We start from the raw sequence: 19,588 nt of genomic DNA, 5'->3' as shown, positions 1-19,588 counted from the left end.
AGCTACTTGCATCAAATTGTCAATTGATGAGTATCCTGTAACTGGTCCTGCAATATTGAAATATTGACCTAATTTGCTTTGTTTTAAGTATTAAATAAAGATAATTGCCAATTTTCCAGTAGTATCTTTAGATCAAGTTCTCTCCATCCACTGACAGTCGAATGAAGATTTCATTAGTCCGAATTATACCATATACTCATATAGTACCTGTAAATTATGTATACTTCCTGATTCCAAACACAGTGCATTCTGTATTTCTGCGGTTGTGACCCATTTCTGTTTTCAGACAAAATCTCTTGTATTTGGTGCTTTAATTCTTAGGTTTTTTTTAGTGCTATGTTGTGAATAGATTCGACAAATCTAAAGTGCATTAAAAGTGTGTAAATACATTCCAGTTCATCGTTTGTTATATTGTGTATTCTATGCTTGTGCGTTTGCACGTGCATGTGTGTGTGTGTGTGTGTGTGTGTGTGTGTGTTTGTGTTTGCGTGCGCGTGTGCGTGCGTGTGTTTTCAGTATTTTAAATACACATTTCAAATATAATGGCTGTGTTCTGTAATAAAGTTGAAAAAGACAAGAAATGGAAAATGGAATTGAGTGTGGTGTTGTTACAATCCTTAGTGACATAGTGTCGGAAAGTGAAATGTTTATGAATGACCTTCGTTTGTTAAGGGTTTTTTTTTTATTTTGTATCATGTGGCGTGATACTGACATGATAGTGACCATGATACTGACATGATAGTGACCATGATACTGACATGATAGTGACCATGATACTGACATGATAGTGACCATGATACTGACATGATAGTGACCATGATACTGACATGATAGTGACCATGATACTGACATGATAGTGACCATGATACTGACATGATAGTGACCATGATACTGACATGATAGTGACCATGATACTGACATGATAGTGACCATGATACTGACATGATAGTGACCATGATACTGACATGATAGTGACCATGATACTGACATGATAGTGACCATGATACTGATTACATTTCAGCCATTTGAAAATAGATCATGTACAAACTCACAATGTGTCCTGATGCGATGCATTGTGAGCTATTTTCAAAATATGTCTATACATTTGAAAACACTGAAATGGGACATTCTGCATAAGTACTTTTACTTACTTGTAACAGAATATTTTTATAGGCCTATTGCAGTATTGATATTTTTACTTAACTAAGTCGTTTTCATGACTACTCATTAGAAACACCGGTTGTTACAACACTATAACATGACATAAGGAGGACACCAGTGTTGTGGTGAATTTAGAATGCATCTCACATACTATTTAGTAGCTATACTACGTTTCGGACATACCAAAAAGTAATTTGGCATACTAAATATGGTATTATAGTATGCTGGTTGTTTTAATTTAAAGCATTCATACAGAAGACATTGTGAAGTTGTTTTTGTTTGTGGTTTCCTCTTGGTTAGTTGATGAAAATGTACATTATTATAATAATGTACCATTTCATAGACACCAGAAATTGATGCACACAATAATACAGCACAATACAATACAATGCTTTATGGTATATCTTTAAGAATATTTTCCACTCTGTAGTTATTCCAGTTTTACCCTGAACAGTTATTTCTATGTTCTTTACATCAAAATAGAATTATTAAATACACAAATATTCACAAATGATTCACCAGTTATGATCTCCACTAGCATATGCAAGGGACATCAGATCCGCAATGTACATACCCATCCTTTCTGTCTTATGAAATGTTTAGTGGATTATTTGCTTTGTAAAATTATGTTTTATGTTTTACTAATTTGGTTTTTCTGAGTTGCTCATTTGTTTTGTGAAATAGAGTTGTGGTGTATGCCTGGTGTATAACTTTCCAGAAAGTTCAGTATTTTCTGTTTTGCCTGTTGATTTGTTTATTCATAATTTGCTATTAGGTGTTGTGAAATGTTGTATTTTGCACATATGCCATCGTAGTTTTACTTTGTGTCAGTCCTCTGTCTCCTTCATACAGTAACAACCAGGGTGCTAGGAGAAAGCTATGCTCCTGCTCTGGTTCATACAGTAACAACCAGGGTGCTAGGATAAAGCTATGCTCCTGCTCTGGTTCATACAGTAACAACCAGGGTGCTAGGAGAAAGCTATTCTCCTGCTCTGGTTCATACAGTAACAACCAGGGTGCTAGGATAAAGCTATGCTCCTGCTCTGGTTCATACAGTAACAACCAGGGTGCTAGGAGAAAGCTATGCTCCTGCTCTGGTTCATACAGTAACAACCAGGGTTCTAGGAGAAAGCTATGCTCCTGCTCTGGTCATTCTTTTTGCCAGCTGCTTGAAAAGCGTCTGGACAACATGTTCACCAACCTCTACTAGCAACGTGAAGCCATATTGGCTGCCTACTCTACGGCACACAAACTGATTATGGGTGTTCATAAACGAGAGCTTGCTGTAGCTGGCAATTATTCTAGTTTTTACCTGTATTATCTCCTGTGGGGGTATGTTCTATCCCTGCATCTGGGCAGACTGAACTAAATATATGCATTTCCTTTATGGAAATGTAGACTGTCTGATCTTATGTTTAATCGATTTGCTATCTCCATTGTCTGGCTATTCTCGCTATTTGTTGTCATACGAAGAAGTATAGGGCTTAAGTGGGTGTGAAACTGTCCCCCACTGTTCTTTTTACAAAGATAGAACCCGGACTATCACAACATACTCCTGGGAGACGGCCAGAACAACCACAGCCAAGGACCTCACGGCGGTTAGTGAGTGGGAAAGCAGTATTCATTTACTTTCCCCTTGTGGGTTTCGTTTCTGGCTGTCTGGAAATTGGATCTTCACACCCAATTATAGTAGATTGGAACAGATTGGAACAGAAGTCAAGGAGGAATTAGATGAAAGGTTATATTGCTGGTCTTTCTTGAATAATGTCTTTGAGTCAAGAGAGATAGATTTGGAGGAACACTTTCAGCTTGAGAACAACCACAACAACCTGGACACAGCAGAATACAGTACATTTTTTCCCTGCGATGGTGCAATAGCTGAGTCACATTTTGGTGTTTCTCTCTTCAAATAATAACACAAATGTACACAACAAATACATAAATAGCTTTTTTTTCCCTTTAAATCATTTATAACATAATTATATTTATGATTCTGGCTCGTGCTACGACATGTCATTTGATAGCTATATATATATATATATATATAAATTAACAATATCAACATCAAATAATTATAACAATAATACAAAAGCTGTCTTTCATATAAATCTCATGAGTTTACAGTATAAAATGACCCAAGATGATGCAAGAGAGATCATGGGGGTGGTTCAATATGATGCTTTGTGGCGCTTATCCCTTCTGTTGGCACTTTGAACATGCCCTTTCAAGATGCACATTTTATGAGTTATTGTTTTATTACAGTTTATGAGAGATCAAGGGGACATATTGGCTCAAAAACAAGTCTGTTAGCCAAGTTATTTTCCTGAGGGTCCTTGGCAGTGTGCTTGCACATTCCTTGGATGGGGATTCGAAATGATTTGGCCTCCAAATGTTCAATAAGGCCCCTGAGTTTTCCCACTGAAATGATTCTTATTTCTACAAAAGAAACAACCTACCTCTGCCCCCCCTGTGGTGGTGAATGGTATTGTGGGGTATCTGAGATTTGGTACCCTCTTGTGGTACTAGGTGATATTACAAGATGAGTCAAAAAGCAGCAGAATAGTCCCATGTACCTCAGTCAGGATGGATACGGCATCTCCATTGAGTTTCAGGCCAACACCTCAGTCCGTATCTCTCACTCTAAATCACCACCACACTGCATAATGCACTCCATTGGAATAATATGGACCCTGAGTTTCTTACCAGAATGAGTGTTTTATGGCCCCATATACCCCCTAAATGTAATCGACCCTTCAGCAAGTTTTGGCCTCTTGAATTTTGACTCTGGGTGTGCCACCCAATTCATCTCCCCTCCCCCGTTGGGCTACTAGGGTCACCGACCAGGGCAGGATGTGGGCTTGATGCATCGGCCTTGAAACAGCACCAGGTTGGCAGGACAGTGGCAGCCTGCCACACAGGGCTTGTGGCACGGCCCAATCTCATTCCAGTTGTCACAGGTCTTCATGCAGCCTGGTCCGCAGGTATCGTAAACGGCACCGTGCTTACACTGTGTGGCTGGAAACAGGGAAGTAAGCAAATAAGAGGTTTTAATATTCAGTCACTCAATGCTCTGTATCTACAAGATGTTTCCGCTTAAGTGACACTAAAGCCTGCTTTATACTTAGTTGTGCACTAGTGTCTCGTGCTGAATATAGCCCATCTACTGTATAAGCTCACATCACGTCGCAAGTTAACATGTTGTGAGCTTGTAGATTGGCAATTTCCGCATGCGACTAAGGCACTGCCGACAATAACAAACATCAACAAAAAGGTTTGCCTGAAGTAGCAGGGTGTGTGCTCGCTACCTCGATTCATGTATATTTACATGCTATTCAGTGGGGTCGACACTCGACAGCAAAGCTGTTACACAGCACACATCCTGCTCAACTATTGAGCGATTGGCCCTATTTCTCTATGTAGTGTCTCTGTCAGGTGGAAACCGTAATGGTCCAAAACTAAGACCCTATTGGCCAGAATATAAGACTACGTTCTTTTACAATGGAAATATCCTAAAAAACGGGGTCATATTATAATCGGGGACTAGACTATTTGACATGCAATGTCAATTTCCACAAATGAGTCTTGAAAAATGGGGGTCGTTTTATAATCTGAGTCGTCTTATATTCAGGACAATACAGGTACTTAACCCCCTTTCACTTTCAAAATATATAAAAAAAACAGCCGATCTACAAGCTCAATGCATCACAATACGACATGTTGTGAGCTTGTAGATCGACTATTTTCCCTACTTTTGCGTGACACTGTCATACAATGAAGTAGGGCATTAATTTACGAGGGGGGAAACATGAAGAAATGCGTAAACCCTGATTACTAACTAATCCCTGTGCATTGTCACTCACCCATACAAGCTGTGTCAGCTCTCCAGAGGACAGGCGTTCCTTCTCTCTCACAGGCTCGACTGTAGGCTATCAAAGACTCACAATAACAGTTCTTATGTACTGGACACTCGCACATATCTGTGACACAGGACCTAGAAAACAACATCAAACATGTTTAGTTCAGTCTTTGTTTGTTTTTATTTGCACTACATTTAGGCCATTAAATATGTTGCTCTGTGATGGAATGGAATCTATAGACTGTAATAATTGTTATTCCCATAAGATAGATAGTAATCACCATAATAAACTTTGATTCTAACCTGTAGAAGGGAGCAAAGTCGACCACGCGGTGACACTTCTGAAACTCCCACGACTTGATTTTCTGGCACTCTCGGTGGGCGCGGAACTTGACCTTGACGCTGCCGGAGCACAGGAAGGACGCGGGCCTCCGGGGTGGCTGCTGGGAGCACACCTCGTTGCCCTCCACACGCCACGACTCGGCAAATTCGTCCACGTCGAACTTGAAGTGTCCGTCACCTCCCATGGTGTCGTCGCGTTTGTGGCCGTTGTAGTTTCCACAGAGGCCACACAGGCGGCCGCGCAAATGAGGCGCAGCCACCACTTCCACGAAGCTGTCCCCGTCCCATGTGATCTCCAGGCCTTAGGGGAGAAGACATGTTTATCTCTCTGCACAACAACAACTCAGGTACAATGTTTATCTCTCTGCACAACAACAACTCAGGTACAATGTTTATCTCTCTGCACAACAACAACTCAGGTACAATGTTTATCTCTCTGCACAACAACAACTCAGGTACAATGTTTATCTCTCTGCACAACAACAACTCAGGGCCTTCATTTTCGGGCCTGTTGAGAAGTCGGCAGATTAAGTCTGGCTCCTCTCAATTGTGGGAGGACTTCACGGCCGAAGTGGTGACGAGCCAACCAGATTCGTCTGGAACCAGCCTATATTAACCAACCAGGGCCCAGTATGCAAATATGGGGCAGGACATTGCAAGAAGAAATCTAATACTGAGAGGGATGAGACTAATATCCATTATCCACACAGTATCGTTAACGTTAGTATCGCTACGTGAGGCTAGCAAAGTGCTCCAGTGTGTTTGCGTAACCTACCGGCTATGGTGGTGAGTTTGAGCAGGTATCCATCCAGGTCGATGTGGACCCCGGGGCCGTGGTACGGCAGGGCGATGCGGGTGCCGTTCCTCCGGACCGTCAGGTGCTGGTGCAGGCTCAGACTCAGAGAGCCCAGGCGCAGCTCCACAGACTGGGTCCAGGAGAAGGAGCGCGTCCGCCTCGCATCGTTCCTCACCAACACCTGTGGGTGATGGAGGGGGATGGTGAAGGTCACCAGTGGTGGAAAACGTACTCACATGTTTTACTTAAGTAAAAGCATCAATACTGCAATATAGAAATACCCTGTTACAAGTAAAAGTCTGGAATTCAACACTTACTTGAGTGGAAGTACAAAAGTATTGGCTTCAAAAGTAAAAGTACTCATTATGCAAAATGTCGCAAGCTTTTAGATTGAGCTATTTTCAGATGGCCAAAATGTATATAGCGCTGAAGTGGATACAGTTATGGTTGTAATAAAAAACTAAATAAAAACTAGACTAAAATGTCAGGGTCTAAGTCTAAAACAAGTCATTTCATGCTTGGTTGTCTGCAGGTGTCATGCTCTGAATATAGCCCATCTAAAACTAGACTAAAACTAAAACATTTCAGATGACTAATTTATGACTAAAAGGGAATTATAAGTAAAACTAATAAAACATTAGCTGTCCAAATCAACACTATGTCCCACCCTTACCGTGAAGCTGGAGTCGGGGTTGTTGAGGTTGCTGTTGCCCGGGCCACCAGAGACACCACCGCAGTCTCTGGTCAGAACATACTGACAAGTACCCTGGAAGTTAAACGTACGGCCATCAAAGGTGTTGTAGTGGGGGTCGCCAAAGACTGTACACACACCTGGCTCTGGATGGAGAGAAGAGAAGAGAAGAGAAGAGAAGAGAAGAGAAGAGAAGAGAAGAGAAGAGAAGAGAAGAGAAGAGAAGAGAAGAGAAGAGAAGAGAAGAGAAGAGAAGAGAAGAGAAGAGAAGAGAAGAGAAGAGAAGAGAAGAGAAGAGAAGAAAAAGTGACATGATAAAGAATGGGTTTGTTGAAGGGTAATAGAGTGTAATTTAACCTCTATCATTATCATACTTGGATATTTACATCATACTATCATTATAATATTGTAGGATGGTGTAATGTCTTTCTATGGTACGCTGAACATTAGCAACAGACTGAATGTGCACTCCAAATTAGAAAGAGTCCAAGGAACTACTTTGGCATGTTCCAAACACATATGGCCAAACCATCTCCATTTTGGATTCTAAAATAAATTGGAAGGGAAATCCCAGATATATCATTAGACATCAATTTGTAATTTGCTGTACTTAAGGATTTGGGGACAGTGGAAGTGAAGGCCAGGGGAAAAACTTACTCACTTTCAGTGCAAACTGGGCAGCATCCAGTCCGGTTCAGGATCTTGTTCTGGGGGAGATAACACAAACATGAATAAAAATACATTTAGAAACGCTTTTTTTCCTTTACTATTTTGATTTTTTTTAATAGCTCAAATAGCCGATATACAAGCTCACAACGTGTTGATGTAGATCGGCTAGTTGAACAATTTTAAAATGTTAAAAAGATAAAGAAGTTTAGGGATAAGGGGTAAGGCACTGACGAAAATAGAGCCCAAACCCCTAACTGCTCGCTCCCCGAGCGCTACAACTAACGGCTGCTCATAGGCTGGATAAAATACAGAGGACAAATTTCACATACTGTATCAGTGCAAATATACAGTGACAAAAAAACGCCCCATGGCTTGGGGACCATATTATCATTATTATTATGAACTGGAAACACGTGTGAAGGTCTCAAGTGTGTGCTTCCAGTTCAAACCTGCTGCTGAGCCTCAATCAAAGGAAAATGAACTAGGACAGAAACCAGGTGTGCCACCTTCTGAAAACTGGGGACTGCAGTTGAGCCCATTTATTCATTTGTAACTCTGACTTTCGCTTGTGGCTATAATGTTCACTACTGTTGAAAATGTACATGAAATGTACATAAAACAGTTGAAATATGGAGATAGGAGAAGGTTTCCGCCCGATAGTGATAATGGCTATTGAAGTTATTTGAACACTGAGCGTGTGCAAATGCCAAGCGGATCCGTACAGATTACTGTATAGAGAGAGGAGTGACATGGAGAGAGTCCATTTGATAACGGCCCCGGGCTGAGAGAAGATGAGAGTTCAGATAGCATCATTGTGTGTGCAGACCAGTGTGACAGGTTCATCGGAGCGGGAGAGGAGGGAACAGGTTGATCGGAGCGGACTAGGAGGGAACAGAAGGCGTAGCGATAGATTCAGACACAGACTGATCAGTGTGACACAGCGGGGTCGCCCCGGTCATACAGGGACACAGCCACAAAGACTCTGATACAGGCCCTTACATACAGCTGATTGTTGAGCGCTGTCTGTGTAATAGGACACTGTGTGTGTGTGTGTGTGTGTGTGTGTGTGTGTGTGTGTGTGTGTGTGTGTGTGCACGCAGGGCGGAGCATATGTTTCAACTTCCATCAGAAGAACAGATCAGAGAGCTTTTTCACACACCCTCTGTTTTGCTTCAGGGCAGCCCACGTGCACACACAATCACACACGCAAGCATACACACACACAAACACGCATGCACATGCACACACACACACACACACACACACACACACACACACACACACGGTGTCCCTACCTCCACACAATCGCTGTTCCCTCTTTGAAGAGGGCCTTTTGAGAGAGATTGGCAACGCAGAGAGAGAGAGAGATTGTCTTTCAAGGGCCTAAATATAGGGAAGCTCTTCTCCGTTGTCATTCAAACATCACACAGACAAAGGGCCCTGTGGAGACATGCTGTCTCAGGGACCCGCACTCAGATGACCGTTCCCTGACCGCAGCCTGCGTGTGTGTGTGTGTGTGTGTGTGTGTGTGTGTGTGTGTGTGTGTGTGTGTGTGTGCGCGTGCGTGCCTGCATGTGTGTGTGCTTGTGGAGGGGCGATATAGGGTCCGTTCATCTAGCATGAACTCTGTGAGAAACGGTAGACACTGGTCTGTTATGATAACATGGGAGAGATTGTGTGTGTGTGTGTGTGTGTGTGTGTGTGTGTGTGTGTGTGTGTGTGTGTGTGTGTGTGTGTGTGTGTGTGTGTGTGTGTGTGTGTGTGTGTGTGTGTGTGTGTGTGTGTGTGTGTGTGTGTGTGTGTGTGTGTGTGTGTGTGTGTGTGTGTGTGTGTGTGTTGTGTGTGTGTGTGTGTGTGTGTGTGTGTGTGTGTGTGTGTGTGTGTGTGTGTGTGTGTGTGTGTGTGTGTGTGTGTGTGTGTGTGTGTGTGTGTTGTGTGTGTGTGTGTGTGTGTGTGTGTGTGTGTGTGTAACCACCTGCCGGATTAAGCTCATGTTAATTTGTGACCGTACAATGGCTATGAATCATGACAGGTGTGAGTATAGTGTGGGACCAGATTAATGACCAGATTCGTCACTGTCGGGTAGAAACCTGCTATCTCCATATTATTTTATTATTTATGTAAATACGCAAAAAAATAACCGATCCACAAGCTTGTAATGCTGCTATTTTCACTATTTTTTAAAGTTGTTAAGTGTGTCCGTGGGTTTTTATAAATATTGAAACAATGACAAGTATTAAAGGAGGACTTCACCCATCTTCAACCTATCTTCATATAATTGGTCCTCACTAACGTTCATATCTACTCGGTCTGTGTCTCATAGGAGGGCTGTGGGCAGTTCAGAAACCCGCCTACCAGTGACATCATCAATGGGGAATCCAAGCTAAAAAGTTTAGTTTACAACAAAAAAATCTGCATAATGATGATGTCACTAGTAGGCACAATTAACTGCCCACAGCCCTCCTATGATAGACTACGTAGAAGAAACTTGCTATTTTATCATGAATATTAGCGAGGACCAATTATAAGAAGATAGTCTTATATGAAGTCGTCCTTTAACAAGAGCTTGTGACTAAATAATAATAACTACTGTACATTGGATCCATTGGAATGTAGGTAATCTTTTACCCCTGAAAAGTAATGGTTTTGGACATACGAGGCTTCCACCTGACATTGACGATTTGATACTTTAAAAAAGAAAGAAAGAAAGCAAACAAAGGGGGAAAGAAAACCCCCTACGGCAGGCCTCTGATGACCAGAAGCAACAGGTGAGGAAGCTCTGGAAGCGTGTGAACTGGGATCACGTTGACACTTAGTGACAGCCAGGCACTCAAGAATCCACTCCATCACGGAGCGACAGACAACCTCTGTTTCACCTCAACAACAGGTGAGGTGCATGTAAACCCGCCTCCTTCTGACATTACTCAAAGTGTTTGACAGCGTACGCACACCACGCTTCATTCAAGTACATTTAACCCGCACTGCACTAAAACGCAGATCCTAGTCCAGTTCTGGCTGCGTACACTGCGCTTCATTCAAGTCAAACACGTCACTGCATTAAAACACACATCCACAGATTCTGTTCTGCCCAAAGGAAAAGATTCAAACCAGTTCATCAAAAAACTTTTTGTTTTATTGTTTTGTTTGTACTTTAAAGAAAGAGTTCTGTTTCACGCCTCATCTGGTGCTGTGAAGTTTTGGGTAAAAGGATTTCTTTATGATCGCTTTGCCTGTTAATCAGGATTTTCAATGTCTTTCATGTCTTATGTGTGAAGTTAAAGACAATCCAGTGAATTTGGTCTTTTTGGACCATTTATTTAGAGTTTCTCAAGTTTTCATTCAAACATTTCCGTCTAAAACATTGAGGAAGTGACGTGAACAACGTGGGTGGTGGACTCGTCACTCACCGAGGGACAGCTGGTGATGGGTACACACTGCTTGGGCTGGCACTCAATGTTGCCTTTGACACAAGCACACAGGGTGCAGTTGACCGATGACCACATGTCCCCTTCCTGAAAGAGAGATTGATTGATTGATTGATTGATTGAAATATGTATTAACAGTTTGCAGAATTACAGTACATTTCAAGCACAAACTCAATACAAAGACTGTTAACTGTGAGTGGACGACCCAATTAAGCATTACTCTTGTTTACAAGAGGGTCCACCATGTTCAATTCATCAAAACATTTAGAGACGTACAAATAGACACTTCTATATAGTCAAAGAACAGAACAGGATTTCATCATAAAGGAGGTAAAAAGGGAAAAGAAACTTATACAGTGAGGGGAAAAAGGGGGGGGGGGGGGATTCAGATTTTATGGGGGCTAGTTTCGAATTGCAGCCGTCCGTAGGTGCCCTTTGAGAGCGGTTTTGAAGGAGTCAAGGGATTTGCATGTCTTAATGACTGTTGGTAGGGCGTTCCACATTTTGGTGGCATAGGAGCGAAAATAATTTAGTCCCTTGTTTGTGCCGAATCTGGGTTGTACATGGTTCGTTGCACTCCCTCTGGTGTTGTGGGTGTGGACTCTGGTGTTGTGGGTGTGGATTTAACTTAATGTTAACATTAAGGAAGTATCTAGACAGGTACATGGGTATCTTGGTGGTGTATCGAATCTTGTGGACCAGACCCATTGCAAGATGCTGTACTCTGTCGTCGACCCTAAGCCATTCCACATTACGTTTGACTGCACGCTAAACAACACACAATAATGTAGACCAGTGGTTCTCAACCTGTGGGTCGGGAGTCCCAGTGGGGTCCCCACATGATATTTCTTTTTTTTTTCCTTTTTTTTGAGTGGGGGGTCCCCAAATGACAGTGAAGTGACAATTTAAGGACTTTTAAGACATTTTTAATACCTCAATAAAAAAGCCAAATTCAGAACCACTGATGTATCTATTCCTAATCTTTTGCACCACCCACCCAGTCACGTGTCATCATCTGTCCAACTTTAACCACATGAACCCGAGCGTCCCCATAGTGGCCATGTCATAATAAATGAACATTCTGCAAATAAACGTTCAGCAAAAAATGCAAAGGTACAAGCTCACAATGTAACACGTTGTGAACTTGTAGATCGGCTATATTCGGCGAAGAGATTTGGTGTAGAGGGAAAAAAGACTTAGGCAAAGTGGTTAAAGCAGCAGACATGATCATTTCTGTTCCTCTCACCCTGTAGATCTTGTTCCTGACACGGCAGTACTTCACCTCCTCCACCTTCACATAGGACAAACACTCCTCGCAGCACTGGTCACCATGGCAACTTCCTGGCCGGGAGCAGCGCCTCTTGCATGCCACAGTGGAATCCTGGGAAGGCAGATGACCAGGGAGAAAGGCAGAGGGCTAGAATGTTATTCCGGGCGGAGTTGCAGATGGTGTGAGTCATGATGTTGACGGGTTAACTTTCCTGTGATTGCCTTATATTGTCGTTGTCGTCGTCGTCGTCCCCCCCGGGCCTGTAACTGAGGCAGTATTGTCCACTACCCTTTAAAACCCTTCTGTGTGACAGGAGAAAACTGACCCAAGCTACAACTAACATATATAGTCTTGCGTAGCCAAACTTTCAGAGATCTCTGCCTACTGATAAGTCTGGTGATGTTCTACGTGAGCTAGATGTTACTAGTAAAGATTCTGAGAAAAAATAATGCTTTGCCGAACCAATGTGAAGGACAGAGGACAGTCCTTCCTAATCTAGGTGGAGCCATTCAAATTAGAAAAATCTTGAAAGTGTGAGAACTACTGATTAGAAGGCAATTGTAGAATCGGCCTCAGGTCTTGCGTTAAATGCATCCCGGCGATTAGCAGGTGGAGATAGGCGAAGATGTCCGATTGTTCGGCTATGCGAGAATACACCAAACAGATAGTCGAGGATATCCGATTGTTCGGCTATGCGAGAATACAGCAAACAGCAAAGTGAATCTCTGTCTCTGTACCTTGCAGGTGCAGGTGGTGCAGTTGTCGTGTTTGAAGGCGGTTCCGTTCTCATAAACCTCACTGTGGAACAGACAACTACCTAACGACAGATCAAACACCTTCCTCTGGCCTGGGAGGGGAAAGAGAAGGAATGGGACACGAAGAGAGAGAGAGAGAGAGAGAGAGAGAGAGAGAGAGAGAGAGAGACATAAAGACAGTGAGAGAGAGAGAAAGTGTTATAGTATGTCACATTTTTGGATTGCTTATTGGTCTATGTTTTCAAATATAACAAATGCAGGCATTGTATGAATGTGTTTTCTCTTTTAATGACGAAAATAAAACTACTATTACAATTACTACTATTTGAAGTGTTAGTGTTTGTCAAAATCTAACTATAAATGCACCAAGTCTCTGTGTGTGTGTACTTCTGTAGGTCTGTACGGTAATCCACTTAACTGGAGTACCGCTCGCCCCACCTACTTCAAATTCGACACACATGTTCCACACCCCCACAGGGAGTGCAGTGCCTGGTGTCGGTCGGACCCACAGTTGTCCAGAACCGCCACAAAAGGCCTCTGCCCGGGGCCACAGCTGACATCACAAGGCCTCTGCCCGGGCCAGACTCCCAGGCTCCCACGTGCACTGGCCCCCCGGGCACCGCTCTAGTATACTTTAATGTGTGCTGGCGCCGTGCACCATAAATGGCACATGCAGAAGCTTGACGTATCGCCATGTTTGGCCATGTTTCGCTGTGCATTGCACGGCGTGAGTTATTAAATCAGGCTTTAGCGTCCTTCAAAGAGGGCTGTAAACTCGGACACTTACCAAGGCATCGGGGGCAGCATTGCCCAGGTGGGGTGTGGCTGAGGTGGGCAGGGCAGGATAGGACAGGGCACACCTCACGCACGCATAGGGTCCGCCCTCCCTGGAATAACACACATACTTTAATACAGGGGCATCATTTAGAGTCCCAGGGGATGTTGACATCCTCTGTAGATGAACCTGAGTGCATCTGCATGTGACACATGTTATAGACACGTATTTTCTTGTCTGCAAGAAGTGGTACAAGTGGTAACTTTTTGTGCCATCCCCTATTTATTTTCTGAAATGTCGCCTCTGGTTTATTACCCAACCATCGGCATAGCTTCATCTAGTTCTGCTGTTGCTGTGCATAAAGGATTCTACATAAAGGTTTGTTGTACAATTAGAAATTAATGACTGTGGGGTGTGACTGGGACAGGGGGTGGCGCCAGCCTGGTGCAGCAGGCGAGGAGGTTGTCTCACCTGTGGCTAATTAAGTGATATTATGCGTGCGTGCACATTGCATAATGTACTATATAAAGTGTTTGGTTCTCGCCACTTCTTCCCACCGCTAGGTGTGAATGTGTTAACAAGTCTTTAGCCTCAGTGCTCCGAGAGTGTACAGAATGTGACCAAAACGGACCCCTAAGGGTACAGGTGCACACTCTCTGTGATACAAATGGATACACAACACTGAGGATTTTACAGCGAGTGTCCTCTGACACCTCTCTGCTTTGTTTACTGAAGGAAGGGATAGGATGGATGAAGGAAATGAAAAAATACATACATGAATATAGTCCCATTTTTTTAACTGTGATACAGTAATATCCATTCCTCAGTAAAAGTAGCTGTGTTCATTTACCTCTGACAGTGTACAAATGTAACCAAATGGCTTAAATCTTTGTACCACAAATATAGGACTTTTCTGAGTGTGTGTATAGGCATAGGAAAGGCATACAGGTGATGTATCTGTTGCTTAAGAATGATTGACACTCACAGTGCAGGTGCATTTGATGCAGGCCTTCCCCTCTGGACTGAACTCCTCCCTCTCTTTGTACAGACGACCCTCAAAGATGCAACCTAAAAGATGACCGCACACATTATGACAAGGATCTGGGATCTGGGATCTGTGTGTGTGCAATACACCCCCACTGTGGAATAAGTAGACTTGGCTGGGACTGTGGATGCATCAATTTACATTGTCAATTTTATTATGACTTTTATGTTGTTGTTTTTTTCTTTTTTCTTCATATTTTGTTCAGGGTTAGGGTTGGGAATGTGTGGTAGTTTTATTGCTACAGCTGCAAAACATATTTCCCAGAACAGACATGACGTTGCACAGTAACATCCTCATTTAACTCTGCGAGTGTACAAATGAATAAATAACACTGACGATGGCAGTGTGAGGGCTTTGAACAGCGTTCAGTTGGTGTGTGGTCCTGGTGTACTCACTAGGGCAGGTGGGACAGCACTTCTTAGGGTGGATCTTGGGGTTCTTGCAGTGGACAACACACTGCACTTCTGCCTCTGTGATGACACCTTCCTGTCACAACCACAAAAGAATAGTCTTATTTTGCAATCTTTCAATGATATGGCAGTCCATATCTCTACAACAGATATATAGGTAACCATAATAACTGGTCTAAAATCTCTAAATTCCTTCACAAATGACCTTCCAGTTAGTTGGTTACTTTTTTTTTTTTTTAAGATTTATTTATTGATAATGCAGATATTTACAACAATGAATTACAGAATCATGATTTATTTTTTATTTTTTAAACAAGACAAGACAAACTTAAAAAAAGAAAAGACAAAAAAACAGTAAAAACAAACCCCCCCAACCCACCCCCAGTTGGTTACTTTATTGACACAATTGTATAAAAGATTGGGTCCAAACAATAATCGAAAACCCATGAATAAAAACCTTAAAAAGTTACAATGAAGTTACAAACTCCCTTTACTTCATACAACAGGAGCTTTCTGTTGCTCCAAAAGTGACAGGCATGCATGTAGCAAACGTAAAGTTCCTCTTTTTCAGTTTACTGATTTGAGATCACAAAGAGTGAGCTCAATCAATAAACTCATGTCCATATTTAGCTCTGATGTCTTGGAAAATTAAGCACAAGATTAATCAGTAGATATAATTTCGGAACATGCCATTCTGAACATATCCACGTATAATACATATGTGCACACAAACGTGTGGTGGCTGGTGGTGCTTACACATACGTGCACAAACCACACAATCCGCACAAGCTTGTTTCTTTAAGAATTTCAAGGATGCCCTCATCTTTTCTTTGGCGTCTTTGTCTGAAGCTGGGACTTTTCAAAGTGACGTCCAAACTGAAATGGCAGTGCGCCTGACTTCAAATTGAATGACAATGAGCTTCGATAACACATCCAGCTGCTCGCCTATCCACACAGGATTCAAACCGAAAACTCTCTGAGGCCAGAGCTTCTATTCTCTCCGTTCATCCAGCCATACCGGGGGCATCAATGACGCAGGGTGAAGTTATCAGTGTATGTGTGCACATACCTCCCATAGTGGTGTTAGAAAAGCTACCCTTTGACTGGTTGAGCGTTATGTATTTTTTGCTGAGGTGGATGACACGAGAATGAATGAAGCAGGAGATTAACCAGTGATATTTCGGAACATACCATTCTGAACATATCCACATAATACATATGTGCACACAAATGGATGAATGAGCAAAAAAGGTCACAGGCATGTCAAGTGACAAAAGCATAGATTATGTTAGCAAGCCATGCAGAAGAGCACTGGAACATCAGCCAACTGGCCATGTCAACAAACCCACTAGCCTGTCTATGTATACATTAAACATTAGCAGCCAAACAGACACACACAAAACGCAGTACACACACACACACTGACCTGACAGCGCCTGTTAATGCAGGGCTTGGCCGGGCTGGTCCAGGACACTGAGCTGTTGTAAGACCTCCCGTCCAGCTGACAACCTGAGAGAGACAGAGAGAATCATTTAGCAGTTCATCCAAAAAAATAAGAAAACTGACAATATTCTAGGTCAACAATAAAGAGTGTGGGGAGAACAGCCTAAAACTAGGATGTGGCATAGTATGGGAAATAATTCATTCGGATTATTTTATCATTTTATGTTGCGAGTGAGAGTGTGTGTTTTTGCAGGTCTTTTTAAGTGGTGCAACCACTTCCTTAAGTAGCTTTGTGTGTGCCTGGCTGGCTGGCTGGCTACCTGTGTCTGAGCACGGAAATTGCATTTGGTTGGTTTTCAAAACCAAGTGTCACTGTTGTGCAGCCTAACACACACACATACAATTAAGTGTATAATTGTATATATGATGATTTCATGTGTATCAGTACAGTACAGTACAGTACAGTACAGTACAGTACAGTACAGTACAGTACAGTACAGTACAGTACAGTACAGTACAGTACAGTACAGTACAGTACAGTACAGGGACCCCCTGGGGACCCCCACACGGACATGAGGCGGCTCGCCGGCACCCTGGGCGTGTTCCTGCGGGTCTGGACCCCCACACGGAGTTGCACCACTTACTTCACACGGGTGTGATTTTTATTTTTTATTTTGTTTTCCTTTTGTTGGTAACTTTTTTTCATGTTGTGATTTGTCTTTAAAGGTATATTCAGCGATTTCACTTAATTCAAATATCACTTTTTTTTTGTTTTGTTGTGATAATCCTCCCTACTATAGAGTGTGCTGGCCATATAAGGAGTTCCTCCCTGTCCCAAGTTAACCCCTGGGGGTCAAAAAACCTTAGGTTTCGTTTTTGACTCTCTATCCTGATTGGACGAAAGGCTGGGTCCCACAGCCAAAAACGAGACCTATGGTTTTTTGAGTGAAATCACTGAATATACCTTTAAAGGAATACAATTTCAAGTGACAAACAAATAACCTAAAGACCCACTTTTCTCCCTCACTTTTAGCTCAGTCTGAGGGCGACTGACTAGGCTTCTTAATCATAATCACTGTATGTGCTTTTTCTGTTCCAATCTGTCTGTTTGCTTTCATTAATGTGTTCTCTGATTTACGTATTGTTGGCTCTTCCTGAACTCTATAATGTGTCCTTATGTGTTTGTGTAATGTGTTTTCTCTTGATAGGAAAGCACTTTGGACCAAACCTGTTATTGCTTTTAACCCTCTAACACCCGCATTAATTTCTACTTGCAAAAAATAGATTTCAACCTTTCTACTACTTTGTACTACTAGGACTAAGACTAAAAAATGTTAAAAAAAATAAAGTTTGATGAAAAATGTATAATAATTATATAATAATATAATAAATTAATAATTTACATTTTGGGGATATCTTTCACAATAATGAATAAAACATGTTCTAGACATTCTAATGATCACAAAAAAACATATATTACAATTATTTTACCTACTTTTATTAGGGTAAAGGTCAAAAGTCTTAGGTTAAAAAAATGATCAAAATTGCACAGAGTCCAGACATTTTTTATTTGTGTGAATTTCAGCCTCTGTGGGGGGTATTTATATGCAAATATCATGACCAATGGCATTGAAATGGCATTGCAATGAACATCACTGATGACGTTTAGGTGAAAAAGAACAGAAAAACCCCCAAATAATAAATAAAATAAATTTGTTGCTAAAAAGCAACGCTGGGTCTTAGAGGGTTAAGTGTACTAAGTAAAGGTGATTGACTTGACATATTGTAAGTGTGCGACGCTATGTTATGCCTTGTTTACATACGCCAAAGTGTCGCTTGCAGAAAATACATTATTTCCAGTTTCTCGGAGCGACACAATATATACAATACGACAAAGTATAAATAAGCCATTACACATGAAGTGTGTATTTGTGTGTGTGTTTGAACTTTGAACATATGCATGCACAAGGAAGAGAGTATCTTTAGTCGCCTTAGCATCACCAAAGGATATGGGTGATAATAACGTCAGTATTCAGTAACATGCATTACATACAGTATGTATGCATGTTACTGAATACTGTTATTCAGTAAGTTATCACCCACATCCTAACATACTACATAACAACGTAGAGTAGACCATCAGTCTCTAATTCTCTATTATGCTGTCTGTCATATAGTCTATTATGTGCACACACAGACATTCATACACACAACAACTCTCTCTCTCTCTCTGTCACACACACACACTCGCGCGCGCATATACACAATTGGAGCTGTGTGTATCATATCTCCGAAGTCGTCCGGGGAAGTGTGTGTTTGGATCCATAGTCAGTTTGATAAGAGGCTGTTAGTAACCTGACACCATCTCTGGAGGACCTGTAGACTCCACAGCGACCACACGGTACATGCCCTCCCCAGCCACCCACTCAGCACTAAATTAATAGCCTATTCATTTCACCTATCCCATTTACTGTAAGTGGACCGAGATCAATGCTAAACTTTCCATAGGATGAAATCAAATCGCATGTATCGACCTGCTTTCATTTCTGCAAGCCATACAGTACAGACATGTGGGGGGATTTGTAACAACCAAATCGACCTGTAAGGGTAGCTCTACAATACTGTAACATTATTTCATAGTAATAGTAGACCTTGTTTTAAGCTTATAGGATTGTAGAGTCTTTCTGTGCAGAAATAACACTTCATCTGAGAATATTGAATCTATAGCCACAAGGGACATTTGGACCAGAAGTGGCAAAGAAACAACAGAACAGAACAGAATAGAATAGAATTGAACATAATTTCCTTCTTTCCCAATCATAGGTACCAAAACAAATTTATTCCCAGTTTACACAGCACAGTATTTCCCTGTATGTTACTATACAGTGGAATCACACCATTTCAACGTGTACATTTGCTTAGTGTCAGAGTGTATAGAGATGATGAAGAT

At 41.9% G+C, this 19,588-nt stretch overlaps 1 protein-coding gene across 1 annotated transcript in view; it reads right to left on the bottom strand.

Moving 5' to 3' along the window:
• Positions 1-2,165: 2,165 nt before the first annotated feature.
• The window catches only part of bmper (BMP binding endothelial regulator), a 31,925-nt gene continuing 14,502 nt past the window's right edge, over positions 2,166-19,588 (bottom strand). The window contains exons 4-16 of the mRNA XM_083762261.1: positions 16,622-16,704; positions 15,181-15,271; positions 14,726-14,808; positions 13,753-13,852; positions 12,948-13,057; positions 12,187-12,321; positions 10,923-11,027; positions 7,508-7,553; positions 6,829-6,992; positions 6,135-6,336; positions 5,321-5,660; positions 5,022-5,152; positions 2,166-4,176 (exon numbers count right to left, since the gene is read on the bottom strand). Of these exons, the coding sequence (XP_083618387.1) occupies positions 3,995-4,176; positions 5,022-5,152; positions 5,321-5,660; positions 6,135-6,336; positions 6,829-6,992; positions 7,508-7,553; positions 10,923-11,027; positions 12,187-12,321; positions 12,948-13,057; positions 13,753-13,852; positions 14,726-14,808; positions 15,181-15,271; positions 16,622-16,704 (1,772 nt within the window). The 3' untranslated portion in view covers positions 2,166-3,994. The remainder of the gene's footprint in view (positions 4,177-5,021; positions 5,153-5,320; positions 5,661-6,134; positions 6,337-6,828; positions 6,993-7,507; positions 7,554-10,922; positions 11,028-12,186; positions 12,322-12,947; positions 13,058-13,752; positions 13,853-14,725; positions 14,809-15,180; positions 15,272-16,621; positions 16,705-19,588) is intronic.

The sequence above is a fragment of the Protomyctophum parallelum genome, assembly GCF_964188405.1.
Source record: "Protomyctophum parallelum genome assembly, chromosome: 3".
In the NCBI taxonomy this organism is placed as follows: Eukaryota; Metazoa; Chordata; class Actinopteri; order Myctophiformes; family Myctophidae; genus Protomyctophum; species Protomyctophum parallelum.
This window is presented reverse-complemented; position numbering and strand designations above follow the sequence as displayed.